Source organism: Sylvia atricapilla, chromosome 1 (genome assembly GCF_009819655.1).
Source record: "Sylvia atricapilla isolate bSylAtr1 chromosome 1, bSylAtr1.pri, whole genome shotgun sequence".
Taxonomy (NCBI): Eukaryota; Metazoa; Chordata; class Aves; order Passeriformes; family Sylviidae; genus Sylvia; species Sylvia atricapilla.
In genome coordinates this window covers 96,535,228-96,558,474 of record NC_089140.1, presented here as the reverse complement: position 1 = coordinate 96,558,474, position 23,247 = coordinate 96,535,228, and the positions used below count along the sequence as shown (strand labels likewise).

At 35.8% G+C, this 23,247-nt stretch overlaps 2 protein-coding genes across 2 annotated transcripts in view; both read right to left on the bottom strand.

The window, feature by feature from the left end:
- Positions 1-18,774, bottom strand: part of LOC136358097 (CD226 antigen-like) — a 49,417-nt gene extending 30,643 nt beyond the window's left edge. Inside the window, 4 exon segments of the mRNA XM_066313987.1 lie at positions 272-345; positions 347-539; positions 575-641; positions 18,600-18,774. Coding sequence (XP_066170084.1) covers positions 272-345; positions 347-539; positions 575-641; positions 18,600-18,774 — 509 coding nt within the window.
- RTTN (rotatin) overlaps positions 18,171-23,247 on the bottom strand; it is an 80,418-nt gene continuing 75,341 nt past the window's right edge. The window contains exons 46-49 of the mRNA XM_066328368.1: positions 22,158-22,425; positions 20,838-20,941; positions 20,412-20,481; positions 18,171-18,856 (exon numbers count right to left, since the gene is read on the bottom strand). Coding sequence (XP_066184465.1) covers positions 18,774-18,856; positions 20,412-20,481; positions 20,838-20,941; positions 22,158-22,425 — 525 coding nt within the window. The 3' untranslated portion in view covers positions 18,171-18,773. The remainder of the gene's footprint in view (positions 18,857-20,411; positions 20,482-20,837; positions 20,942-22,157; positions 22,426-23,247) is intronic.

Below are 23,247 nucleotides of genomic sequence, written 5' to 3'. Positions count from 1 at the left end.
CTTAGTCATAGGGCTGAAAGGGAAACCATATGGGATGACTAGTCAGGTAATTACTGAGTTTTTGGAAAGTACATGGACAGCTACACAGACAGTACATGGGCATAGCTAGACCTTTTTCTATCCTTCCTCCCTTTTCCATTTCTAATAAATTTCCTTTTAAAAAAAATGTTGCCATGCCAGATGCTCACTGAATTGGCATAGGTTTTTATCTTGCATATATCTGAAGTTTTAAAAAAATGAGATATTTGGTGACCTGCGTAATTTCTATTACTCTGACTGAGTAATTTCTATTACCTTTTTCAAAATTCCATCTGGGTTAGTCACAATCGAGAAAATGTCGGTTAAAATGGAGACCATGGTCTTCCAAAGTGCTCTTGATGGAGGACAAGGACCTGTCCCTATTTTCAAAATAAATTCTTCTATTGTTTTTTTCTTTTGTACGTATGCCATGGATTGGATGCAAGACAGCTGTATTTTTCCTATGAGTTACATTAAGTTTCATCCAGGATGTCTGGATTATCACAGCTTTTTTTTTTTTTTTTTTTTTTTTTTTTTTTTTTTTTTTTTTTGAGATATGCACTGCAGTTTCACTTTCTCAGTAAGCTTTGCAGATGAATCTGCAAACTATGCCTCTATGTTGGCTAAAGCACACACAGAAATTCAGATTCCATATTAACATAACTGAAAATCAAATTCATAGAGAAACCCAGGAATAACTTTGGTAACACTTCAAGCAAAACATGGCAAAAAAGTTTGTGGGAAAAAACCCCAAAACCTAAAAATTATTATTACTTTTAATTTGTGAATATCACTGAGCTGTTAAAATTTGTCTGAGCCTTACTAGGGAATTGTGTTTATTTCTGTTGTGATATGATAAAAAATGGAAAGATGCTAGCTAGGAATAAGAAAGCAACCTTGCTTCCACAAAGCTGGAGGCTTATTATTATTATTATTATTATTATTAATAATAATAATAATAATAATAATAATAATAATAACTGTCTGGTCCCTGTCAAAGAACATGGAATCAGTGACTACACTGTGACATGATTTTATTCAATCTCTCCACATCTAGTGCCCCCCTAACAGGACATTTTCACTTTTGGAATATGAAAAACATAATGTGCTTTTTACTTTCACATTCTGAGAAACACCAGGATGGAGGCCTTGGTGCAGTTGCATCAGAAATTACCTAAATTGCCACTAAAATCAATATCAGAATAAAGTTTTCATTACTAATGAATCTATAGCAATATACATGGATACTATAATAACTGATGAAGCAGGGATCTTCAGAGTTCATCACCAGAAGAAAACAGAATTTTTCCATGCTATGTATCCAAAATGAACCCTTTCTTTCAGACACTACAGTTCAACATTTATCAATTATTCAGGGATTAAAAAAATCTACAGAGAAGATAAGACAGTTTCTATAGGTCATAAGTCAATGACTGGGTATAAAAAGTAACATCATAAGGTCTGAAGATTTATTTGTGATAATATGTCATGAGGTATTATTTTGGGATCAAAATTATGCAGCTTGAAAATTCAAAGGTGTAAGAATCCCGAGTATTCATGACTCATGTTGAAATTTGTCAAAACAAGACTCAATCTTACATTTTTAATGGATTTGTCTTGGGACGACTTCAAGAATTTTTGCACTTCGACAAATCATATTTTTATGGAACTGCTTGGAATTGGAATAATATGACTAATTTGAAGTCAAAAGTAAGTTTGAGTCAATCCATTAAAATTCTCTAATGGATAAATAAGTGTAATTTAAACAAAAGCTGACAAATGAAATTACTATTTCAAGTGAGTAATAACCTGCATAAGCTTGAGAAGGACTCAGCATCAAAGCTGCTTAAAACACCTTCCACAATGTAACAACCTGACTGGAAATCATAATCTGCATATATTTATCTGTGTAACACCAGGCATCTTTTAGGAGAACACAACACACAGTTCTTTTCCAACCTAAATGATTCTATGATTGTCAATGTTTCCAATTACTCCATTCTGTTACTGTAATTCCACAGTGTTACAGTTACACTTATTTCTGCTTCACCTTACCAACAAACAGAATCCGCCAAATGAGGAATAAAGAAATTCTACTCCATACAACTTTTTAACTCAAAAAGCTGCTACCTGAATATACTTACTTTTAGAAAAAACTAAAAGCTGATATACTTATAAAAACATATAATTAGTAATGTGTCTTTTTTGTCAAAATTTAGAAAAGACGTATAAAGGTTACTCTTCTCAGTCTCTTAAGCTGACTTGTGTTCTTGTTATCCACAACAACTTTCACAGGAATTTCGAGTATTTTGTTAATTTTCTTCTTAAGGAGAGCGACTCTTTGAGAAAGAAGAAATCTGAGTTTCAGTGTGTGATGTCAATAAAGCTTTTTTTCCCTTTTTCTTTCCTTGTGATTTTTTGGCTTTTACAAGTGTTTTCCTATTTTTTCCCGTGTGTGAAATCATTTCCACCATTGTTGGTAAGTGAAATTATTGCAGATACTATAATCCTCTAAACAGGATTGGGGTTTTGTTATCCATTGAGGAAGTGTTATACTCTGAATTCATAGAATCACAGAATCATGAAATGGTTTGGGCTGGAAGGGACCTTAAAGACCATCTAGTCCTGATCCACTTGCCATGGTCAGGGACACCTTCCACTAGACCAGGTTGCTCAGAGACCCATCCAACCTGGTTTTGAACATTTTCTGGGATGGGATATCCACAACTTTTCAGGGAAAATTACTCTTGTTCCTCACCACACTCACAGATTGACCAGATATGCTACAAACCCCTCCCCCCCAAAACCCAACGAACAAACAAACAAACAAAAACAAAATTAAAAACAAACCCTTAAAATATTTTATGCAAAATCTTTTCTTAAAAGCCTGAGCTTAGTTTTCCAAATTATTTTTAACAAAACAGCTTCCTCATTAAAATTATTGTTGACTTTGTTTCTTCATTTGTGTATTGTTTTTATTCCAGTTACTTCAATATTCTGGGAATTTCCTCAAGTACTGGAACTTTACAGAAGTGCAGGCTTTGAGGATTAGTAAAGTCTTACAACAGAACACATTTTTTTAAGCAGCTTCATATTTCCTAAGAGTATTACTTACTTACATTTTAATTAAGCAATTGAAATAGTCATGGGCAATCCAAAATCTGGATTCCCAAAGTTCACCTGGGTAGTCAGTAGTCCCTCTGATGCTCAGTATAAAAATCTAAATGGAGAGAATTGAACTGGAGACTGAGCCTCGTTTAATCTGCATGACAAAGTTATCTTTTAAAACAGATCAAAAGATTAACTTACATTTAGCTTGTCTCAGGAAACAGAAGCATTACTGATAAGAAAAACAGGAAATGGGAAGCTTCAGATACTATACTGCAGATTTTGTAATTGAAAGGATTTATGACTCAAATTGGTCATATTGCTGGATGTTTGGTGGCATTACAGCCTTTAAATCTGCTACACTGGAACTATATGGAGGCCACATTTAAATCTTCAACCTTCTGGCTAGCAGTTCTCATGTTGCAGAAAAAAGGAAAAAAAAGTACGTTTCTAACTTGAAATATTTTTCTTTATGCCATAATACATGTGCATATAGTATTTTACAGATGAGTGGTGTTCCACAAAATGGATGAAGTGGAATGAAAAAATATAAACATATGTTAATTTCTTTACTATTATTATTGCAAATGAATTTTTCACACATCTGTTTTCTCAAACTAACACTAAGATATATTCAGGGTGTCTCCAAAATGAAGACATATTCTCTTAAATGAAAATTATTCTTCACTTATCTGTCTATATAGATAAATTGCAATTTTATTGCTCTGAATTTCTTGTTCATTTCTCTCCATCTGGCATGGAAAGAAAAACAGAAGTTAAGAAATAAATTTCTAACCCGTTATGATGACTAAGTATTGATGATATGTTGATGTCTAAGGACATTTATTTGCTTTACAATCAACACAATTACTACAAATGTCAAGAATTCTTGGGCAGCTGGCCCCAAGGACAAGATCCCTCATTATACCTGCTAAAAGAATACCCTATAATCAGGGCCTTGCTGGTCTCCCCACTAAAGGCTGCAAATGAAGTCCTCTCTGGACACCACTACAAGTCCTCTAGAGAGAGAAGGGCAGCACATCTGTGAGACATAAATCAGAAAGCTGTAGGCACTGTGAAAGTTGATTCCACTCATACAGTTTTGAAGCAGACATCATATTTTTACAGAAGATGTAACCTATGAAAATAAATATCTATCATCTCCATACTACCCACCAAGGCAGTGGACATACCAGAGCAGGTAATTGTTGCAGAATTTCTTAGAGAGCAATGATTTATATTTGGATTGAGGGTTGAGCTACCACAGCCTGGGCCCCAAATGCAGGCCTATGAAGCCTGTGGTGCAGCTAGGAATTATGTTAAGGTGTACACATGGGATAGTGGGTTTTTAGGTGTTGATAGGTCTAGTTTTTGTGGCATGAACATTTCAGCCACCGTAAGAATAAGATAAATAATATTTGTTTGCATTCTTGTTATGGCCTGTAATTGTAAACTCTACTGGAGTGTATATAACCTGCCATTTGAGACAGAATAAATGGAGAATGTTATGCTAACCATATTGGCTTCACCTACGTTGCTCTTGTCTGGCTTCCCAATATATTTTTAGGTCTCTGACTACAGGTAATATAAGGAAAAGCCCAGTGTGCAACTCCCTCACAGCCTTTTGTCATTCTTCTCTTACCTCTAACCCTCTTTTCTCCCTACCCACCCACACTGACAGGCTGGAAAATCCATGTAATTCTGACCATTTGACAAGACTCACAACAGCAGCAGCAGCAGCACATCACACAGTCACTCCATCACTTGAGCAGTTCTTTGGTGTCTGCCTCTCCATTTCTCTGCCCATCCTTCCCCACAGGCTGGCTCTTCTTTCCCAGTTATCCCATTTTCTCTCCATGCTTTGAACCCCAAAGTAAAAGGAGAGAAACAAACAATCCACACTTAACTAAAGTAATTGGCTAGGTGCCAACTACAATTTGACAACAAAAGCAGCACAGTGGAATTTTCCATCTTAATGTAAAACTGATGTGGTTCAAAGGAAAAAAGAAAAGCAGTAAAAAAGATTGTGCAGCAAACACAATGCAGATCTACAGCTTGGATTTTAATCATGAGTTGAACATACATCTTCAGAGACCCTGGGTGAGTCATTTCATTTCCTGGTGTATTAATTTCCCAAATTCCAATACATAGATAATATGTAATGAATGCTGCTGTTTCAAAGCATGTCACAATAATCTCTGTAATGAGGTTTTTAATAGAAATTGCTATGAAACTGAAGAATAAGACACACATACAGGGCCAGCAAATATGTTAATACCCTTTTTAATGATTCATTAGTATTTAAGATTTAGCAGATAGGCCTGTAGCAATAATGCAGAAAGAGTGGCAAATATTCCTGCAGAAGGCTGTTACCACCAGAAAGAAAGGCCTTGAGTGAGGCAGTGCAGTGAAGTAGAAGCCAGAAGGGGAACCACCCCAGCTACCAATCCTTCAACCTGCAAATATGACCAACTGGAAAACAGCCAGGACAAAAAGGCTCTTTGGTTTCAATGACTTTTCAGTGAAGGTAATGAAGCAAGTGGGCTCAGAGGAAGGAGGCTTTAGCAATTTCACACCTGCTGTGAGCACTCCTGCAGTTTAGCTCTAACCCTGTAGAAGGCAGGTTAACTAATCCAGAACAAAATTCAGTGACAAGGGATGTCCCTTTTTCTCTATGGATGAGGGTCCACTATCAAGAAAAATGCCTCTTCCCATGGCTGAGTGGTACAGATGGATAAAGGCACAATAATTCAATTTGCTTTTTCTTATTCTGCATCTAACTTAATTGAACTATCAAGCACCCCAAACTGGATTAATCTGTAGGCATGTCTTATTCAGTAACAAAAGGGAAAAGGATTCTTCAGTATTCTTAAACCACAAAGGGGAAGTTAAATGAACATTAAACATTCCTACAAAGAGAAAGAAAGTATTTGTAAGTTAAACATGGTCACATTTTGGGGATATCTTGATAAAGATGATTCAGAGAGGAAAAAAATTGAATCTAAAACACTTTTCCAAATGTAGAAAAGTAAAGAAAACATAATCTACCTGCCCAACTTCTCAATAATTTCTTATTCTTTAACATACTGGCCTGCAAGAGGTAATGTTATAGAAATCACAGTTTTATGATAACATGCTTCAACAAAAAAAAAAAAAAAAATTGCAAGAGGATATGAATTCAGGGATCTTAAATAAATGTTGATATTGAATACCTAATATGCCAGTGTTGTGGTTTAGGAATGTATTCTGCAATTTAGTTTTCTCATTCCCCCTTCCCCTGAATTGGGCTGGAGAGGAGAACTGGAGGCACAAAAGGTGAAGGTTGTGGGTTGAGATAAGAACAGTTTACTGGAAACAGCAATGAGATAAGGAAACAAACAGCAGCAGTAACAATATTAATAGCAAAAGTGTACAAGAGAGGTGAGCAATTCATGCGAGAATGCTCACCACAACACCTCCTCCTAGGCCTGAGCCAGGGGGTCTGAAACTTTATCTTATCTCCAGTTCTTATCACACAGTATACCAAGTGGCAGGTATCCCCAGAGGTGTATTCAGGGGTGCAGTTTGGTGGGTGCAGATGCCATCACTCCCTCACAGCACTCTGAGGGTTGCTATGGAAAAACCAACTCCATCTCAGCCAGACACCTGGAGCTGGCTGAACATCCCTGTCTATGGGAAGACAGCAGTGGATTCCTTGATCTCCTTTGCTTGCACACGCAGCCTTTGCTTTTCCTATGAAACTCTCTTATCTCAATCCACGAGTTTTCTAGCTTTTCTACCCTTCCAATTCTCTCCTTGATCCCACTGGCTGGGGAGCAAACAAGTGTTTGTGTGGGGATGAGGTCTCTGATAGGGTTAGCCATGACACTGTGATGTCAAGGTTAAAGGGCACTAAGAGAAGAGTATTTTCACAGCTTTTTCAGGGAGATTATCCGTGTGAAATGGGTGTCATCTGAACCTGTAAAAGTTACATTTAGTGACAGATGGTTAATGGTGAGGTGTACTAATGGTATAAACTTCTGATCTGAGCAGTGGAAGAAGCGCCACTGCTGAGCAATTTCTGAACACCATGAAACGCTACTGCGACCGATTCCCAAGTGAGAGGTGTGTCGGTAGGAGATAAGAAAGTTTGTGGAAATTTCAAATTCAATATGTAAGTAATATTCCTTTGATGTGTTCAAGGCAGGAGTGAGGACTTGAGGGAAGTTCGTGTGTCTGAGTGTGAAGAGGAAACCCTTTAAGCAGCCATTCAGATTATTCCCCTGGATTTATATCAAACAAAAGTGAAAAATAGGATGGAAAAGTGAAGATACTTGTGCAGACAATTTAAAAAGCCAAGTTGATCTATTAGAAAAGGGAGAGAAAACCCCCACAATATACCAAATAAAATATCCATTTAATTTTTTTGTGCTTGTATTTTTATTTACATGATTGCATAATGATAAAAATTATCACCACACACTTTTCTTCAGTCTAAGCCTTTTCTGTTCAGTGATCTTGGCTGTAAATATCTGCTAGTGATTAGGCCAATAAGGTATCAGAAATTTCCTTATAAATATTTTATGAATTCTTCTATTTTTGTAATAGGAAGATAGTACTGGATTTGTATTCAAAATCTGTTGACAAGTAGTCTATGCATTTCTGTCCAGTAATAACACGAAAGAAAACATTTAAAAATATGAAAAAAACCTAATTCACAAAAGAAAGTAATGAAGTACATTTGGGTCTCAAAATATGTAATATACTAATACCCCGTAATTGACTATGTTTATTTCTTTCAGTTTAATTTTCGTATTCCTGCTGAAATGTCTGGCTTTATTATTTTGCAAAACCTGATGTTTTTTGAAGAAACATGAAAGTTTCATTTTAATGAAAGAAAAATCAAAACAGAAAGGCTTCAGGGTTCTCACAAGGATCAGTTTTTGGGAAAGGAAATGGAACTTTCTATTTCAGAATACAGTCATCCTCATACATCTATTATTTTTCCTGAATTATCCTTTTCCTAGTTCAACTCTTCTTTTTATGTCCATCAGGCTGGTAAAAAAAACCTTGTTAAAAGTCTGTTTAAGGAAATGAATGTTGCTGGATTTTTTTCTTTTTCTGGCAGAGGCTCATTCTTTCCTAAACAATGCCCTCAAATACAGCTTGGATGTGAAAATTTCCTGCAGAAGCAGTTCACTTAAGGTTGAGGCTATCCTTAATTATAGGATGTTGTCAGCTCAGAAATTTCTCCAAAAAAGACCTCTAACTTTTATAAGGCAAAGAAGCTTACGAGTTTTTAAATGGCCTTCAAAATCAAGACAGTAAGTTAAAGAGAGCAAACAATGCATCTTTCCTATATGGCGTTCTTAACTCTTTTTTGTTGATGCATCCAGGACCTGACCAGTTGTGCGTCTAGCAAAGTTATCTCATGCATCTTCTTTTTCTTAAGCCCTTTTTGTGGACCTTTATTGGGAAAAAGCTTGGTAAACAGCAAAGTGACAGTAAATCATTTTTTGATAGTGCACATCTCTCCTGCAAGATCAACTCAATCAGACAATGCTATCTAAAATCTCCCCTCTACACGTGCAAACACACACACAAAGAGAAAATGAAAAACAAATAAGACCACCCCAACCACCAAATGCCAAATGCAAATATCCTGGTTTCCAGACAAATGCCTTGGCAAAACGCCACTTCTTTCTTTTCCCCTTTCTGATCCTGGACTGGCCTTAAATATTGGAAGAGGTACAAAACCAACCACTCAAACTGCCCCTTGAAAGAAGCATTCTTCAGAACAAAAAAGTGAACTCTTCCCCTAAAACTGCCCTGCTTAGAGATATTAAAAATAGAAAACAAACAAAAAAATTGCTAGCAAACTTTTGAATTAATCATAAAATAAATGCTGCCCAGTCCAAACCTTGGAAAATGTTTAAGAATGAAGAAGAAAATATGCAAAAACAACTACATTCTATCAGATCTGTACATATGCAATGAAATTAAAAAATAACCAAAATCTAAAGAAAAAATTAATTGCAATCAATTAAACTGAATATTTTTGGCATTAGTTTGGGCTCTTTTTTCTACCTTTCCACCCCAAATACACTGCTAAATAATAATCCTCAAGGGAAAAATTCCCTTTACTACTAAAATTCAGAACAGATATTTCTTATGCATGCTGTTGCTTTGCAAAACTTCATTTGTTTAGACAAAGCCAAACAAAACAGTGGAGCTTTTACAAGAAAGGTATCACAATCAACTGTGAATAAACTGAGCCAAGGAATATCTGCTGCAATCATTTGTTTTAGTAGAAGTAGCATAATTGTGCCATAAACTCCTGCCTGATCCACTGCAACATATTACATCTGTTTTATGCTAATGCAGTTCCAAAGAAATCGATGATATTTATACTGACATAAAGCTATGGTGAGTCATAGTCTCAATTAGTGTCCTCAGTTTGAGAAGGAATATCAGAGATTTTTCTTGATTTCCCAAAATTTAGCCTGTAATTTTGTTCACTGATTTCTAAGAAGCTGAAAGTTTAATTACATCTATAGTGCTTCAGAGCATCCCTTGAAAAATCATCACAAGTTATTTTATGTAGCTTTAACTTTTAAATTGAATTATTGTGACTGCATAGGTATTTTGTTTCTTTGGTATTTTCATAACAAGAGACACTGATCTGTCACAGATTTTTTTTAAATTACTTGTATGATCCATGGGAATCATAAAATCCCTGTGAAGTAGCATATACGCTCAAAAAAATGCTTATCAACTATCCCACCATAACTATTCTGACATATTGATGCTGCCATCAGTCAAATATATTATGTTCTTATTTTGATGGTTGAATTCAACTCTCCTTAGTCAAAATCATGTGCGAAGCCTGTCAGTTTAAATGCAACACCTATGTCTTCTAGAGACCAAGCCAAACAAGGAGTAGCTGAGGGAGCTGGGGGTGTCCAGCCTGGAGAAAAGGAGGTTCAGGGGAAACCTTATCACTCTACAACTGCCTGAAAGGAAGCTGTGACCAGGTGGGGCTTAGCCCCGTCTCCCACGCAACAAGTGCCAGGATAAAGGGACATGGCCTCCAGCTCCACCAGGGAAGGTTCAGTTGGATATCCGGAAGAATTTCTTCATGGAAAAGCTTTTTAAGCATTGGAACAAACTGCCCAGGGAGGTGGTGGAGTCATCATCTCTGGAAGAGTTCAAGAACTAGGTGGACATGGCACTTACTGCCACGGTCTAATTGACAGGGTGGTGATTGCTCAGAGGTTGGACTTGGTGATTTGGAGGTATTCTCCAGCCTAAATGATTCTGTGATTTTGAGTCACTCAAAGTGAAAAAATTGCAGGTATTTCTTTTTGTACAATTTTGTCTTTCTATTTTTAGTGGATTTTTTGGTGGGTTTTTTTGTTAAAGTGAAAGATTTTTTTTAAAGGTAGTGATCTGAATTTATGATGTGTGAGTGTTCAAAGGCTTACTAGAATAATCTGATGCATTAGGCAGACAGACATTTCAACAGATAATCTGAGGTAAACCTTGCTAGGATGGTATTAAAGAGCTGATTGTCTGCATTTAGGTTGATCAGAAATAACCAGAGACCTTGATTTAGCAGGCAGTTCATTCCTAAAGATCTAATGGGAGAGGGCTCTTCATGCACATGGTGGACTGCCACACACACAAATTCAGGTTTTGGGTTATTCACACTAACCACCTGGATCCAGAGGTCCAAGATCAAAATTGCATTTTTCAGCTTACTTGAATCAGTGTTTGTATCCATTGCAAATCATATCTATTTTGTAATTGGGAATCGTGGCTATATAGAATTACTGATTTGTTTCATTATTTTTCAAAACATAACATGAGAGATACACTGTATTGTTATGGCTGTATTTTGTCCCTTGATTCCTGGTGTTGAGAGTTTTGTGTGCTGTTTTTTGCTGTTTCTGTTGTAGATAACAGTAAATTATATTTTCTGGACATTATTTCTCAGTCTCTATGGACTTCTTTTACACAACTGAATCAACTGCATTTTTCACCAAGTCTGAGACAAATACATATGTGTCTCCCTTGCATTAAAGTAGAAATTCTATTGCTTCAAATATATACATATAAAATAATATACAGAAGATGGCTGCTGAATGAATTCATCAAATGGTGAATAAATATTTCCGAGAACAAAGATACAATTTTCTGGCATTCTGATATTAATCATTCTTTGTACAAGACTGGTAGCATTAAAAGCATCTTAAATAGTTCTCAGTTTGCTTTTCTGAAAAGATTTTGACAGTATTAATTACTTCTGCTAACAGAAATTTCTGACACTTAGATGACCTTCTGCTGCATATGAAAAAGTCTGTCATGGTTGGTGTACTGATAAATGCAAGGAAAATCCCAGGAACTGAAATTAAATGAAACTAAATAAATCTTATCCTTTAAATTATCACATAAGAATTTCGAATGACTTCACCAAAACATAGATTATACTTCTTCTGGAGGGAGGATTTCTGTATGAAGAAATGTACTCCTTTGGAATGCAGCAATGACATGCACTAGTAGCAAGAGACAACCAGCCACGAGGAGCCAGCCTGGCTCACTCATTCATGCATGAGAAGGTGAACATACACATGGAAGTAACCTCTTTGTGGTAGGCTTGTAAGAGTGTTCACTATTAGTAATATTACACTGGTATTAAAAAACCCCACCTTAACCTATTCTAACCATGCTGGCATAAAAAGATGCCAAGTTCAAGAAGTTGGTAGAAAATTGCCATTCTTAGAATAAGAGCAAAAAAATGTTTGAAGAACAGCAGCAGTTCTCCTTAAGGAACATCTCCTATCCTGTTACTAAACACACCACAAAAGACCAAACCCAAAAACCCCCCAAAAACCCCACTAAACAAAATAGGAAAATAAAGATTAAAAAATTGAAATTCAAATTTCAATTGAAATTCAGATTCCACAGTGAGCTGCTGTTTTATAGCTATGGTCCTTTAGACTGATTTTCTACAGTACACCAGGCTATTTTACTTAACGTTTCTTTTTCTCTCTTTGTTTCATTACTTTTTTTCTGTTTCTGTAAATATTCAGTTTTAGTTAGATTTCAAACCCTTAGTTTAGCACTTATCATTACTACTTCTTCCAAGTGGGCATTTTGTCTCTACTGAAAATAAAATTATTACAGTGTGTTGGAGAGAAAGCACAGAATATTTTCAAGAATGATATGAAAAATTGTGTAGGCTATTAAGGATCTTTCATCTAATACATTATGGCAAATACACTCCCAGCACAGGATAAGGAGATTTGTTACCATTAAAAGGTATTTCAGTTCTGAGAGAGAATAAAATAATCCACCCCAAAGAGCTGTATTCTGGGTGATTACATTTTGACCTCAATTCCTGCTATATTCCCTTGTGACTTTGTCCATACAATAATGTTTCCCCTGCTGGGACCTAGCTGAACACGACCTAAAATTAGATTTTTCTATTGATTTTTATGGTCATTTGCTTCTTAAAATCAGTTGTTGTTACAAAAAAAAAAAAAAAAAAAAAAAAAATTCTATGCTCTGTCATGTCTGACATCACTGACATGAAATCCATCACTGTCATACTGTATTTTGAAAAGCATATTGGAGAAATCCCACAATGTTAAACTGTGTGTTTAACCACATAGACACTCAGTAATACTCATAGAAGAATACAAATCCTTATAATCCATTGCTGTGCTACAATGTTTTTTTCTCATTTTATTTTTACAGGATGCAAACTTCCTGTTGCTAAGAAAGTCAGCTTTAAAAACAGCATTTAAGGTATTTTGGTGACTCCTCAATCATATTGCCCCATAAAACCACTTAAAACTGTTTGCTTTATTTAAAATGGAGAGGGAGGATTGCTGTCATTTCATGATAAATGTAATAAATAGAAACAATACAATGGCAAATTACTGTCAACAAACACCCAAAGCAAGCAGAGAAGATTTTTCTCCTATAAATCTCCTGAGACAGAGAAGCAGCCGCAGAACCCCAAAAGCTCCCCATAGGCTCTGCCAGCTGCTGGCAACCTCCTGCTGTATGGCTTCACTCCTTCTCATGTATTAATACATATTTTTTCCAGGGATGCTTTGCAAACCTTTAATTATTGGAGAATAATTTTGGACAATGTAAGAATTTTCACTCCAGAGTAGCAGTTACTAGGTCAGAAACCAGCATGCAGGTGAATTTAATATTCCTTTTTAAAACTTATTTTTAATGCTGGAAACTCTACATCTTGCAGGCATGAAGCAACAACACCAGAGGTTCTAAGGAACAGTCTCATGAGCTGTGGACTAATGAACAGCTGATGTCTTAATTTGCAAAAACAGATGAATAATCACACCAAAGCTTTCAGAAGAAAAAGAGAATTCCACAGACACGGTTGCTACCTGCAGGAGCAGCTTTTGTTAGCCCTTGAAACTTCACAGTTATTTCCCATTCATGAAAAACTTTGAAACTGCAGAACATTTAATTATATAGGCACTAAAGCCTGTTAGTAGATCTACAGGACTCACAGATTCATGATATTGTTAGGGTTGGAAGAGAAGTCTGAAGATTGTGTAGACCAACCCTTGTTCACCAAACTTGAGATTCAGGAAGGCTCTGAAGCTCAGATACAGCAGTTTTAATTGGAACCAACTAAAAGTTTTTATTCAGGTACTGCTACTGAACTGTGAAAGACAACTTTCTGGAAAAATATCCTAATGGGCAAGAAAAACTCTGGCTGAGAAGGAGTGAGTCACTCTCCAGCTGCCACAGCAATGTGAGAAAGTCCTTCTGCAAATCTTCAGTTACAGAGTCCTAGAATGGAAACCAAGAAGAAAGACAATTTTCTGTATCCTGATTTGGTGAAATCCACCTCAGAAGTGTAATCACTTTGAGCTTATCTACAAGACTTTGAGCTTGTATTTATGTGATGAGCACTGCTATGCTGATGCTTGCACGTTGATTGGTGTCACCCCAGTTGAGAGTGCATCTTCCTCAACTCACCCAGATGTCAATACAGATGACAACTGTATTCTCTGAAGAGCTATTTTTGGGCTCATTTGTTTGTTTTGTTGGTTTGTTGTTGTTTTTTTTTTTTTTTTTTGTTCAGATAACTAACTGGTGTCTGAAGTCAGTGATAGCCTGTGATGCAGCATAACACAGAAAATAAACTGAAGACCTATCATCTCGTTGTTAAACTCAGTTAGCAGACATATCTAGATTGGCCAGAAAGTTCTTAATAACATGCATTTTATTAGACCCTGGATCTGAAACACAGACACAGGTGACCCTATAATGCCCAGCATGTTTAAGATACCGGGCCACAGGCTGAGGACATCCCCCCCCATCTCCTGTTCTACTCTGTCTCTGTGAAGCTCTGCACTGCCACTTAGAGTTAGTGAAGGGTATTTTGGCAAGGGAGAGTATTTGGGTTTAAAAGCATTCCCTGCTGCTGTTGATCTCATTTGTATTTCAACTCCAGGTCAGTACTCTGAAGATATTCTCAATTAAGAAGCATTACTTCTTATTTTTAAGAACAGAGCTTTTAAAGATGTGCAACACCAGTGGAAATTTGCAAGCTACATATGTGAACTAAATCATGTATTACTTACTGTATGTGAAGCACTGGAAATTGCCATCCTGTGTTCTGCTCAGCAAAGACATATATAGTAAATGCTAGGGACTAGGATCTAAAAACATACTAACTTATATTACAGGCCTGTTGGCAAGCAATCAAGAAGTGGAATCATGACATAACATCCAGATTCACCATTTAAAGCAGCTCCATGTTTTGTTTATGAGGAATGAGGAAATTAGTGAACCTAAGTCTGTAGGTTTGCTGTAAATTCAACACTTAACACTCCATTTTGGATGCATGAAAGTGGGTGCTGTAACAGTTCTCCTCTTCCAGTGAAAAACCAGGAGGTTTGGTTTGGGTTTTTTTTTTTTTGGAAAAGGTTGTGGTGGCTGTGATAGGACTGGAGGAGGAGTGGAGGGGAACAAACCCTGAATGCCAAACTTCATTGTAAAATCCCTTCTTCTAATGTTCAGCACCTAAAATACCAGTTTTAAAAATAAGATGTGCTCAGTTAGCTGGAACTGAGGCCAGAGGCCACACACTGACCCTCAATCATGGGGCCAAACCCATATGGCTTAGAACATGGGCAGACTAATCATGTCTTAGGAACAGTCAGAGGCCACGCAGAACTCCTTAACAAGGTTAGGTAATCACAAAAAGATGATGATGATGAACTGATAAATGTAGAATGCAAGTCTTCACAGTGCAGCCCAGGAGCCAAGAGAGGAGCCTACAAGGACTGCAGCGTTGCGAAATTGTATTTACAACTCCTTCCCTATCCTAAAGTAAGGGCAGCGTGACTGCTATCTCAGCAGTGGAGTTGTAAATGATTACTTTAGGAGCCATCTTGGAGAGAGGTGAAGGAATCACTTTTTTTTTTGTGCAACCAGAAGAAACCTCAAGAGAACTGTCGAGTGCCCCCAGACTCCCCAGTGAAAAGCAATCTGTGTGGCTGTGGACCATTTTTTTTTTTTTTCTCTCTCAGAAGACATTAAAACATTTATCTGAAGAAAAAGTAGATTTGAGAAGCTGTCACAGCAACTTCTACTTTACTGTAAAGGGAAATTCTTAAAAAAAGCTAGGCTGAAGTCTCAGTATAGAAAAACTCCCCTCCTCAGTCTGGCCAGAACTGCTGCCACAAGCCCGTAATTGCTGTAATTTGCAAGTTTGGTATGGAGGGGAATCAATGAAAAACATCATGCAGGGATGTGTAGTTGCTGAGTGAGGAGAATCCATAAGTCCAAATTGCTGGAAGAGCAAAAAATAGTCCCTTTCTCATAAATGAAGTATTTTTCCTGAGGATTTTCAAGTAGGCTTGAAAACCTATTACTCAAAGGTTTGAAAACTTCATCACTAAGTCATGACTAAATGTCTCTATTTGCATGAACACACACAATCAAAACGAAATTATTTAAGATTAATCTACAATTTTATACCACTTAAGTGAAAATTATTTCTGTGAAAGTTTTGAACATCACTAGATGACACATCCATCTTAAAAAAAGAATCTGAAAGCCTCATTTTTAGTGGATTTTATGCACTTACCTCTTTTGAATTTAATAACTTCTTTCTTGATTACAAGCTTATCATAAAAGATAAAGCAACCAAGTAAGAGCATGATATATCTGCAGTTAGTGCAAATGGTAATTGAATTCTCCTGGATAAGGATTTTCCAGAGACTCTTAGCCTGTGTGCCTTTTATTAGGGAAACTAGATGAAACTTTAATATCACATTTTAAATTCTGTAGCTTATTCAGGATATCCATCTCCACTTTAATTGCACTTTCCTCTGTAAGGTAAAAAAAAATATTTTACAGCTCCTAGAGTTTGAAGGCATTTTAGGGTTTAATTTTCTTTGAAAACACAAACATGACAAATACCCCATCCTTCAAGATAAATGGATCTCCAAAATTTGAAAATTAACCGTGAACAAAGTCTAAATATGTATATCTTTTTTCATGAAAGCTATTAAGACTAAAGGTTATTGCGAGGCTATTTGTGGTAGTCCGAGTGCCAGTGAACAGGAAATATAGAGTCATTTACGTTTTATAACTCCCTTTGTTAACATGCAGGAAGGCAGGATGCAGCCACTCTACATCCCCAGTTTTCAAGAGAAAATGTGATGAAAGGAAGTGCTGTACTTTAAATAAATACATAAAGCTCTTTTCTTAATCTTGAAGGAGGAAACCTTATTCACAATGTGAATATAGATTTTAGCCTTTAGAGTTCAAAAATTGTTTTGATTTTCCAGAATAGCAACACCAAACATAAGTATTTACTTATGACATTGCTACAATTGCTTCCACAACTGTAAATTATTGCAGAATACTGAGAAAATAGCTCATTTTGGGATAAACAGAGCACTAAGGCTTACTGTAACAACAAATGTATTAGCAATTTGCCCAGATTATTCAATATGAATAGTTTCTTCAGGAACAAGCACAGCTTAGCAAAATAGAAATGTTTAATAGAAAACAAGCATCTAGATCTTCTGTGGCCTTATTATATTGTACTTGCACTCCATGAAGTCATGCAACTGCAGCCCTCATTCCCCTCATGAGATCCATGTGTATTTCTATGCTTTGAATGAGCTCTTGCCATGCTTGCAGGAGTGGTTACTTCCATTAGAATTAATTTAGCATTGAGTGCTCACATTTTTTGTCTTTCTGAAACAGAAAAAATGGCAAGCAATCTGCACTTTGACTTAGTGACTGTTTTATAAGAAAGGTCATTGGGGTAAGTATGCTGAAACATAAGTCTCTAAGGAGACCCAGCACTTGGTAGTCTGAGGGGAAAAGAGCCCACACTACCAAGCCCAGCCAGAAAATGCTGACTTGCAGAGCTGTCTCCTGCCCTGCAGCTGAGCATTCTGCAATACACACCATGGGATGAGCATGACAGCATTTAACAACTGCTTTGCAAAATACAGTAATTACACAACATAGCAAGTGGAAAATAATCAAATTTTGGTGCTCCATCCTTGTGCTTTGTTTGGTGGAGGGGTGGGAGATCAGCCAATAATTACATCTCTAATAATGACTTAACTCAGCCATAAGCATCACACTTATGGTCAGCTGAATTATATCAAGTCACATATAATTTACAAGCACTGCTAAATAAACCTACATCTCTTCTGTCAGCAGAAAATACTTTCATCACCTGGTTAAGAAGAAAAGACTAATTACAGGTAGACATGACCTTGCTATAATTTTTAGAGATGTTATTCAGGTTTTCCTTTGAATTAGCTCACTTCTGTCTCTGACATAAAGTAAAAGCTTGAGGGAAATTAAAACACCCTGTTAGATACTTCACCATGGCCAGAAAAACTGTTGTGCTCAGACACCAATGTATTTTTCTCTCAAAGTCTTCCAGCATAGAATACTGAAAAATTTAGAACAATATTTACATAGCAGAACTTCAAAGACAACATAGGCACAGATAATGGAGGGGTGGGGAGGGAGAAATAATTGTCACCTCTAATATCAGGAATTCAGAGCTCATTTTCAATTGTTAGCATCTTAAAAAACATGCAGCAGTTTTAACTGAAATCTTCTTCAAAACTACAACATGCACCTTGCTATTCTGCATCTAATATGTGTAAGACACCACAATTACCAACATTTTCAGTTCTTGAATCTGAGCACACACCATGCACACCTGCAATCCTAAAAACTCCACTCACAGCAAATTATGATCTCAGGTAAAAACTTCTTTATTAAGAACAATTCAAACCAGAAATTCTAATACTTTACAGTAACAATTTCAATGCATAATTTAAGAAAATTACTCATTCTTCAAATATTTTCCCCTGTACATTCCTTCTGCTGTGTACATAGTTTACATAGCATAATTATAATTTCCCATTGGGATTACAGTACAAATAGTTTGAACCAGATACAGTGCAATTTCTTTGGTTCAAAGCAATGAACTCCTTCTTCAAAGGCTTCATAAATTTCTTCCACAGCAGATATGCTGCTGCCACAGATCTGTGAATCAGAAGTGCTTGCTTCAAATTTCAGGCTCTCATTGAACAAGCTGTTCAGTTTTGACATGAGAAGTCGACTGATGACCATTAAGAGTCAAGAAGCTGCACTACATTCTCTAAGCATTTTACATGGTAGGCATGTAGTTCATTTTCTTCTGGCTGGGGAGAACCTGAAAGGAAAAAAAACCCTAAGATTTTAATTTCTAGCTGATTCTTAATATAAATTACTTTCCCAGAGATTGCATCAAATGTCTTACAAGAATTCATGCTGGTTTATTACCTTAACCTCCATATTAATAAGCAGCAAATCAAATACTAATTCAAATACTAATACTAATACTTTTGTTGCAAAGTCTGTTTTAGTTTTTTCCCCGGATAGGACAAAACAGGAAATGTAAAGTAACAATAGCCTTGTTGAAAAATTCCTGCATATGTACTCAGAAGAACAACCTACCATTTTATCCCAATTATCACTGTTAAGTGATCAAATCTTTACAAGCACAGACTAGTTGAGAACCTTAAGCAGGAATATATTAATGACAATATTGATGACATATTACACAACTGTACACTGTAATAATTATAGTTTCATAAAATATTTTATAGTCCTTACTTTGATATATAGATGTTTATTGAATTAAAAATCAAGAGTTAAGTCTGAGACTTCATGTTCTATAGCAGTACACAAAGAAAAGGGGATTAATGTTATGACGTGCTAGTCAGTAAAAGGTTCGTATTTCTACCTTGTTGATTCAACATGGTATTTGGAAAGGTCTCTGATCAGTGGTAATTCTGCTATAAGGAACAATAGAAACTTATCTATTAATATATTACCAGTATATGAAATGTTGTATTATTATGCTTAATGATTGACTTAGTAAAGGCTGAGTTTAAAACAACAGTAGTCACAACATGAACAAATTTGGGTGACAGCACAGGGAAAATTATCATGAGATGCTCTATCAAAAATACATCACCTCCTTATTAGGATATCAACAATGGTCAATGTAGACAGAAAGTTTGTGACAAATCTGTTATACAGATACTATGGAAACCTGGATATTATAAGCCACTCAATCAATGAATCTATTTGAGTACATCCATAGAACAATTTAAATTAGAGGAAAGCTCATTATCTTAAAATGAGACATTATCATGTCCTTCCAAGATTAGACTAACTTGATGTGACTAACAACCAATAAACCCATAATTATCTACTGAAGCTCCAGCTACAGATGAGGTGTTTGAACACCTTTCATACTGAATGTTCTTCAGCTGAACCTGTTGTATTGAAGCTGTTGAGTTATGTTCAGTTACTGAAGCAAAAATCTCAAGCTTTCAGAATGTCACTAACCCATGGCACAGTATCTTAATGTTGGAACAATGCCCTGTTATGGTTCCTTCTCTGTGTGGCTCAACACCTTGAGGCTGAACACCATCAGGCAAAGTAATTGCTAAAAGAACCATTTCTCTCATCACTAAATTTAAGATTTAAAGATTCGCAGAACTGTACTGTGAAAAGGATTTTTACTGCAAGCACGATCAGACCTATGCTTCGAAATTAAACTTGGCAATTACCTAAGGTATTTTTCTCCATTTGTATTTATAAGATACCTAACCATAAGCCACACTGACAAACAACAACAACAAAAAAATTACTGTGATGATATAAATTTAAATGACGGAAAAAATTAAGAATTGGCATTAGGTAGAAGTAAGACCTACTTTTCTTCACTAAAGAATAAGCCTCATCTATTCTTCTCCTTATGGATGGATTCTTCAAAGTCACTTTTGCCTGCAGCACACACAAACACACAAAACACTATGAGCTTTGCTGCCCACATGATCACACCTTAAAAACAAAGTTAAAAAAAATTACAGTAATTCCCCAGAGCAAGAGATGCAGAAATTTTTAGAATTAACATGAATGTATCATCATATAGACTGTTTTTATATAAGTAGTCCCAAATTACAAATGACATGCTGCTTCTATACCAGGTTCTTTAATCTCCCAGTCTCAGCAGCTACACAGTTAAAATAAAACCAAATGACTATTGTAAACTTTATTATTATTTACTTAGAGATTACTGTATTGTTTACAGCATAAAAGTATAACATTAGAGGTTTTTCCCAGATTTCTCAAATACTAACCTTCTGATAGTTGTGAAGCAAAGCCCAAAGCGAAGCTGCTCCTATTCTCTGAACAGCAGGACTGTTACTTTCCAAACAGGCAGACAGTACTGCAATTGCTTGATCTAATGAGACAAATAAAAAAAAAAATGAAACCAAATACAGCTAGAAAATATAATCAAGAGCAATGTAAATATATTTACATGCCTCAGTAGATTGATGCTTGGAGTACACTTATTTTTATGACAAGAATTGGTATGGCAGAGGAATTACAGAAACTTTATTATCGATTAAATTTCAATATGCCTATAAAATCAGCACAGTACATTGAAAGAAGTTATAAAAGCAATACAGCAAAACAAAACCAAGTAATGCTTAAAAAGTTAAGCTACCGGTTTACAACATGAACATTATGTATAGCTATCAGCTATGCTTAGGGACTGAGGAAGCTGTGAAACTGTTTTATAACTCCCAGTAGCCACAATTAGAGCCACATCAGGATGGGTATTAAGATGTTTTTATTTGCCTTCATACTTATTATGCAGATGATTTGCAACCAATGAGAAATATTTGCCACCCCACTGTAGATGCCTTAACTTTCTACCATTGCTCTGAAGCCAGACTCTTCAACTTTGTTTATTCACTTCACAACAAAAGATTATGTAACTGAATAATCTATATTTAATTAAGGCAATAAATCTACATCTTAAGAAAAATAAAAAGCATGGACACCATGGAAAACTTGCTGAGGGCTTAAACAAAGACAGGAGCATAATCTCTGCAATTAAATGGGGGAAAGAAACATGCTTTCTACTAACAAGCAAGAAAAAAGTTCTGAACACATTGTTACATTAAATATATATGCCATGACATAACTTTATCACTATCGTAAACCCTTTCTGTACATGACACAACATAAAATAGTTTGTCTCAACATTCATGATTTGCACAAGCTACGAAAGTTTTGTCCAACTGAACACAAGAACTTCAATTACTTCAAACTGACTGAGACAAAGAATCCTTCCTGAAAAACTAGCTGTTTGAGAAAATTGCAAAAATCATTCAATCCACAATGTGTTATTATATCCAAATGATCTGCCTAACAATGAATCTTGATTTTCTTTTTACAACTATTTATTTGCTTTTCCTTTTATTATGTATTATTGTAATTGTCTCTCTGCCAAAATAAGTATTCTGTAATTACTTCCAAAAAATTATTTTTTATAAAAATGCTCTACTAAAATACAACATGGAGTTCTTGGTCAGTAACCCAAACTGACATGAAACTACAGTCTTCTGGAAGCCAGAGAACAACAGTTTGCATACTCTTCAGATACCTACCATTACCTAATATCTTTGGTTTATTAGCTGGACTAAAACATATATTATGTAGAATAAGAAGTGCTAGATGTTGGCTGCTCTTGTGCTTGTATTTACACATTTCAATGATCTGGTCTAAAAACCCATTTATCTTCATGACCATCTGTTGTCCATCTTCTCCAAAAGATATGTTCAGTAGCAGCTTTAGCCAGAGAGTAGACACATTACCAGAGTTTTTATTACTTCCTTTTGGCAATGAAAGAGATAAAAAGTTCTGCAGGAAGTTACTCTGTTAGAAGGAAGAAAAAGGGTTTTAGAATTTACAGTATGCCATGGCTTGTTTGCTGTTGTTTGACATTCCAATCTACATACTTGAGCAAACACTAGTACTGTTGTTTAATTTACCCATTACAGGCAACCCATTATTAGTCAAGGATTTTTGAAAAAAATTACATACGAAAAAGAATCTGCTGCATGGTTAGAAAGTTAATATGGCAACATCCATTTTCTTCTATAATAATTTATGCAGTATAGCTACATAGAAGTGGATCCAACACAATATATTTCTTTAAAGGCTAATTCCTACCATTGCACAAGCTTTTTCCTTTGCACTCAGTGTTTCCACCCAAAAATAAGCTAGCGACATTTTAAGTGAATCAATGCACTACTTAGATAATGTATTCTTGACTCCTTACTTATTATTGCATGCTATTAACAAATGTTAAAATATATCATAGAATGTCTCGAGTTGGAAGTGACTCATAAGAACCTACTGCACCACTCCTCCCTTCACTGGCAGCCAGAGGAATGTCCTCTATTTTTGTAAGCTTTGTAGAAAAAGAACTGTGCATTGATATGACATGCACTACCTCAGGGTTTGCCTCCACTTTCAGGAGATTCTGAAAAGATGAGAATCTATTCCCCTGTTGCAAGAGGGAGGTGCTCTAACAAATTCCTCTAGTGAAAAAGTCCTTGACTAAATATTCCCAGCCTCACTGAATCTTGACAACATATACAAGTATCTGGTTGAAAGCAAGCAACCCAGCATACAAACTCACTGTGGTTTTCATGTGAATATAATATTGGTAATTTAATTTTCACAGAGGGAATT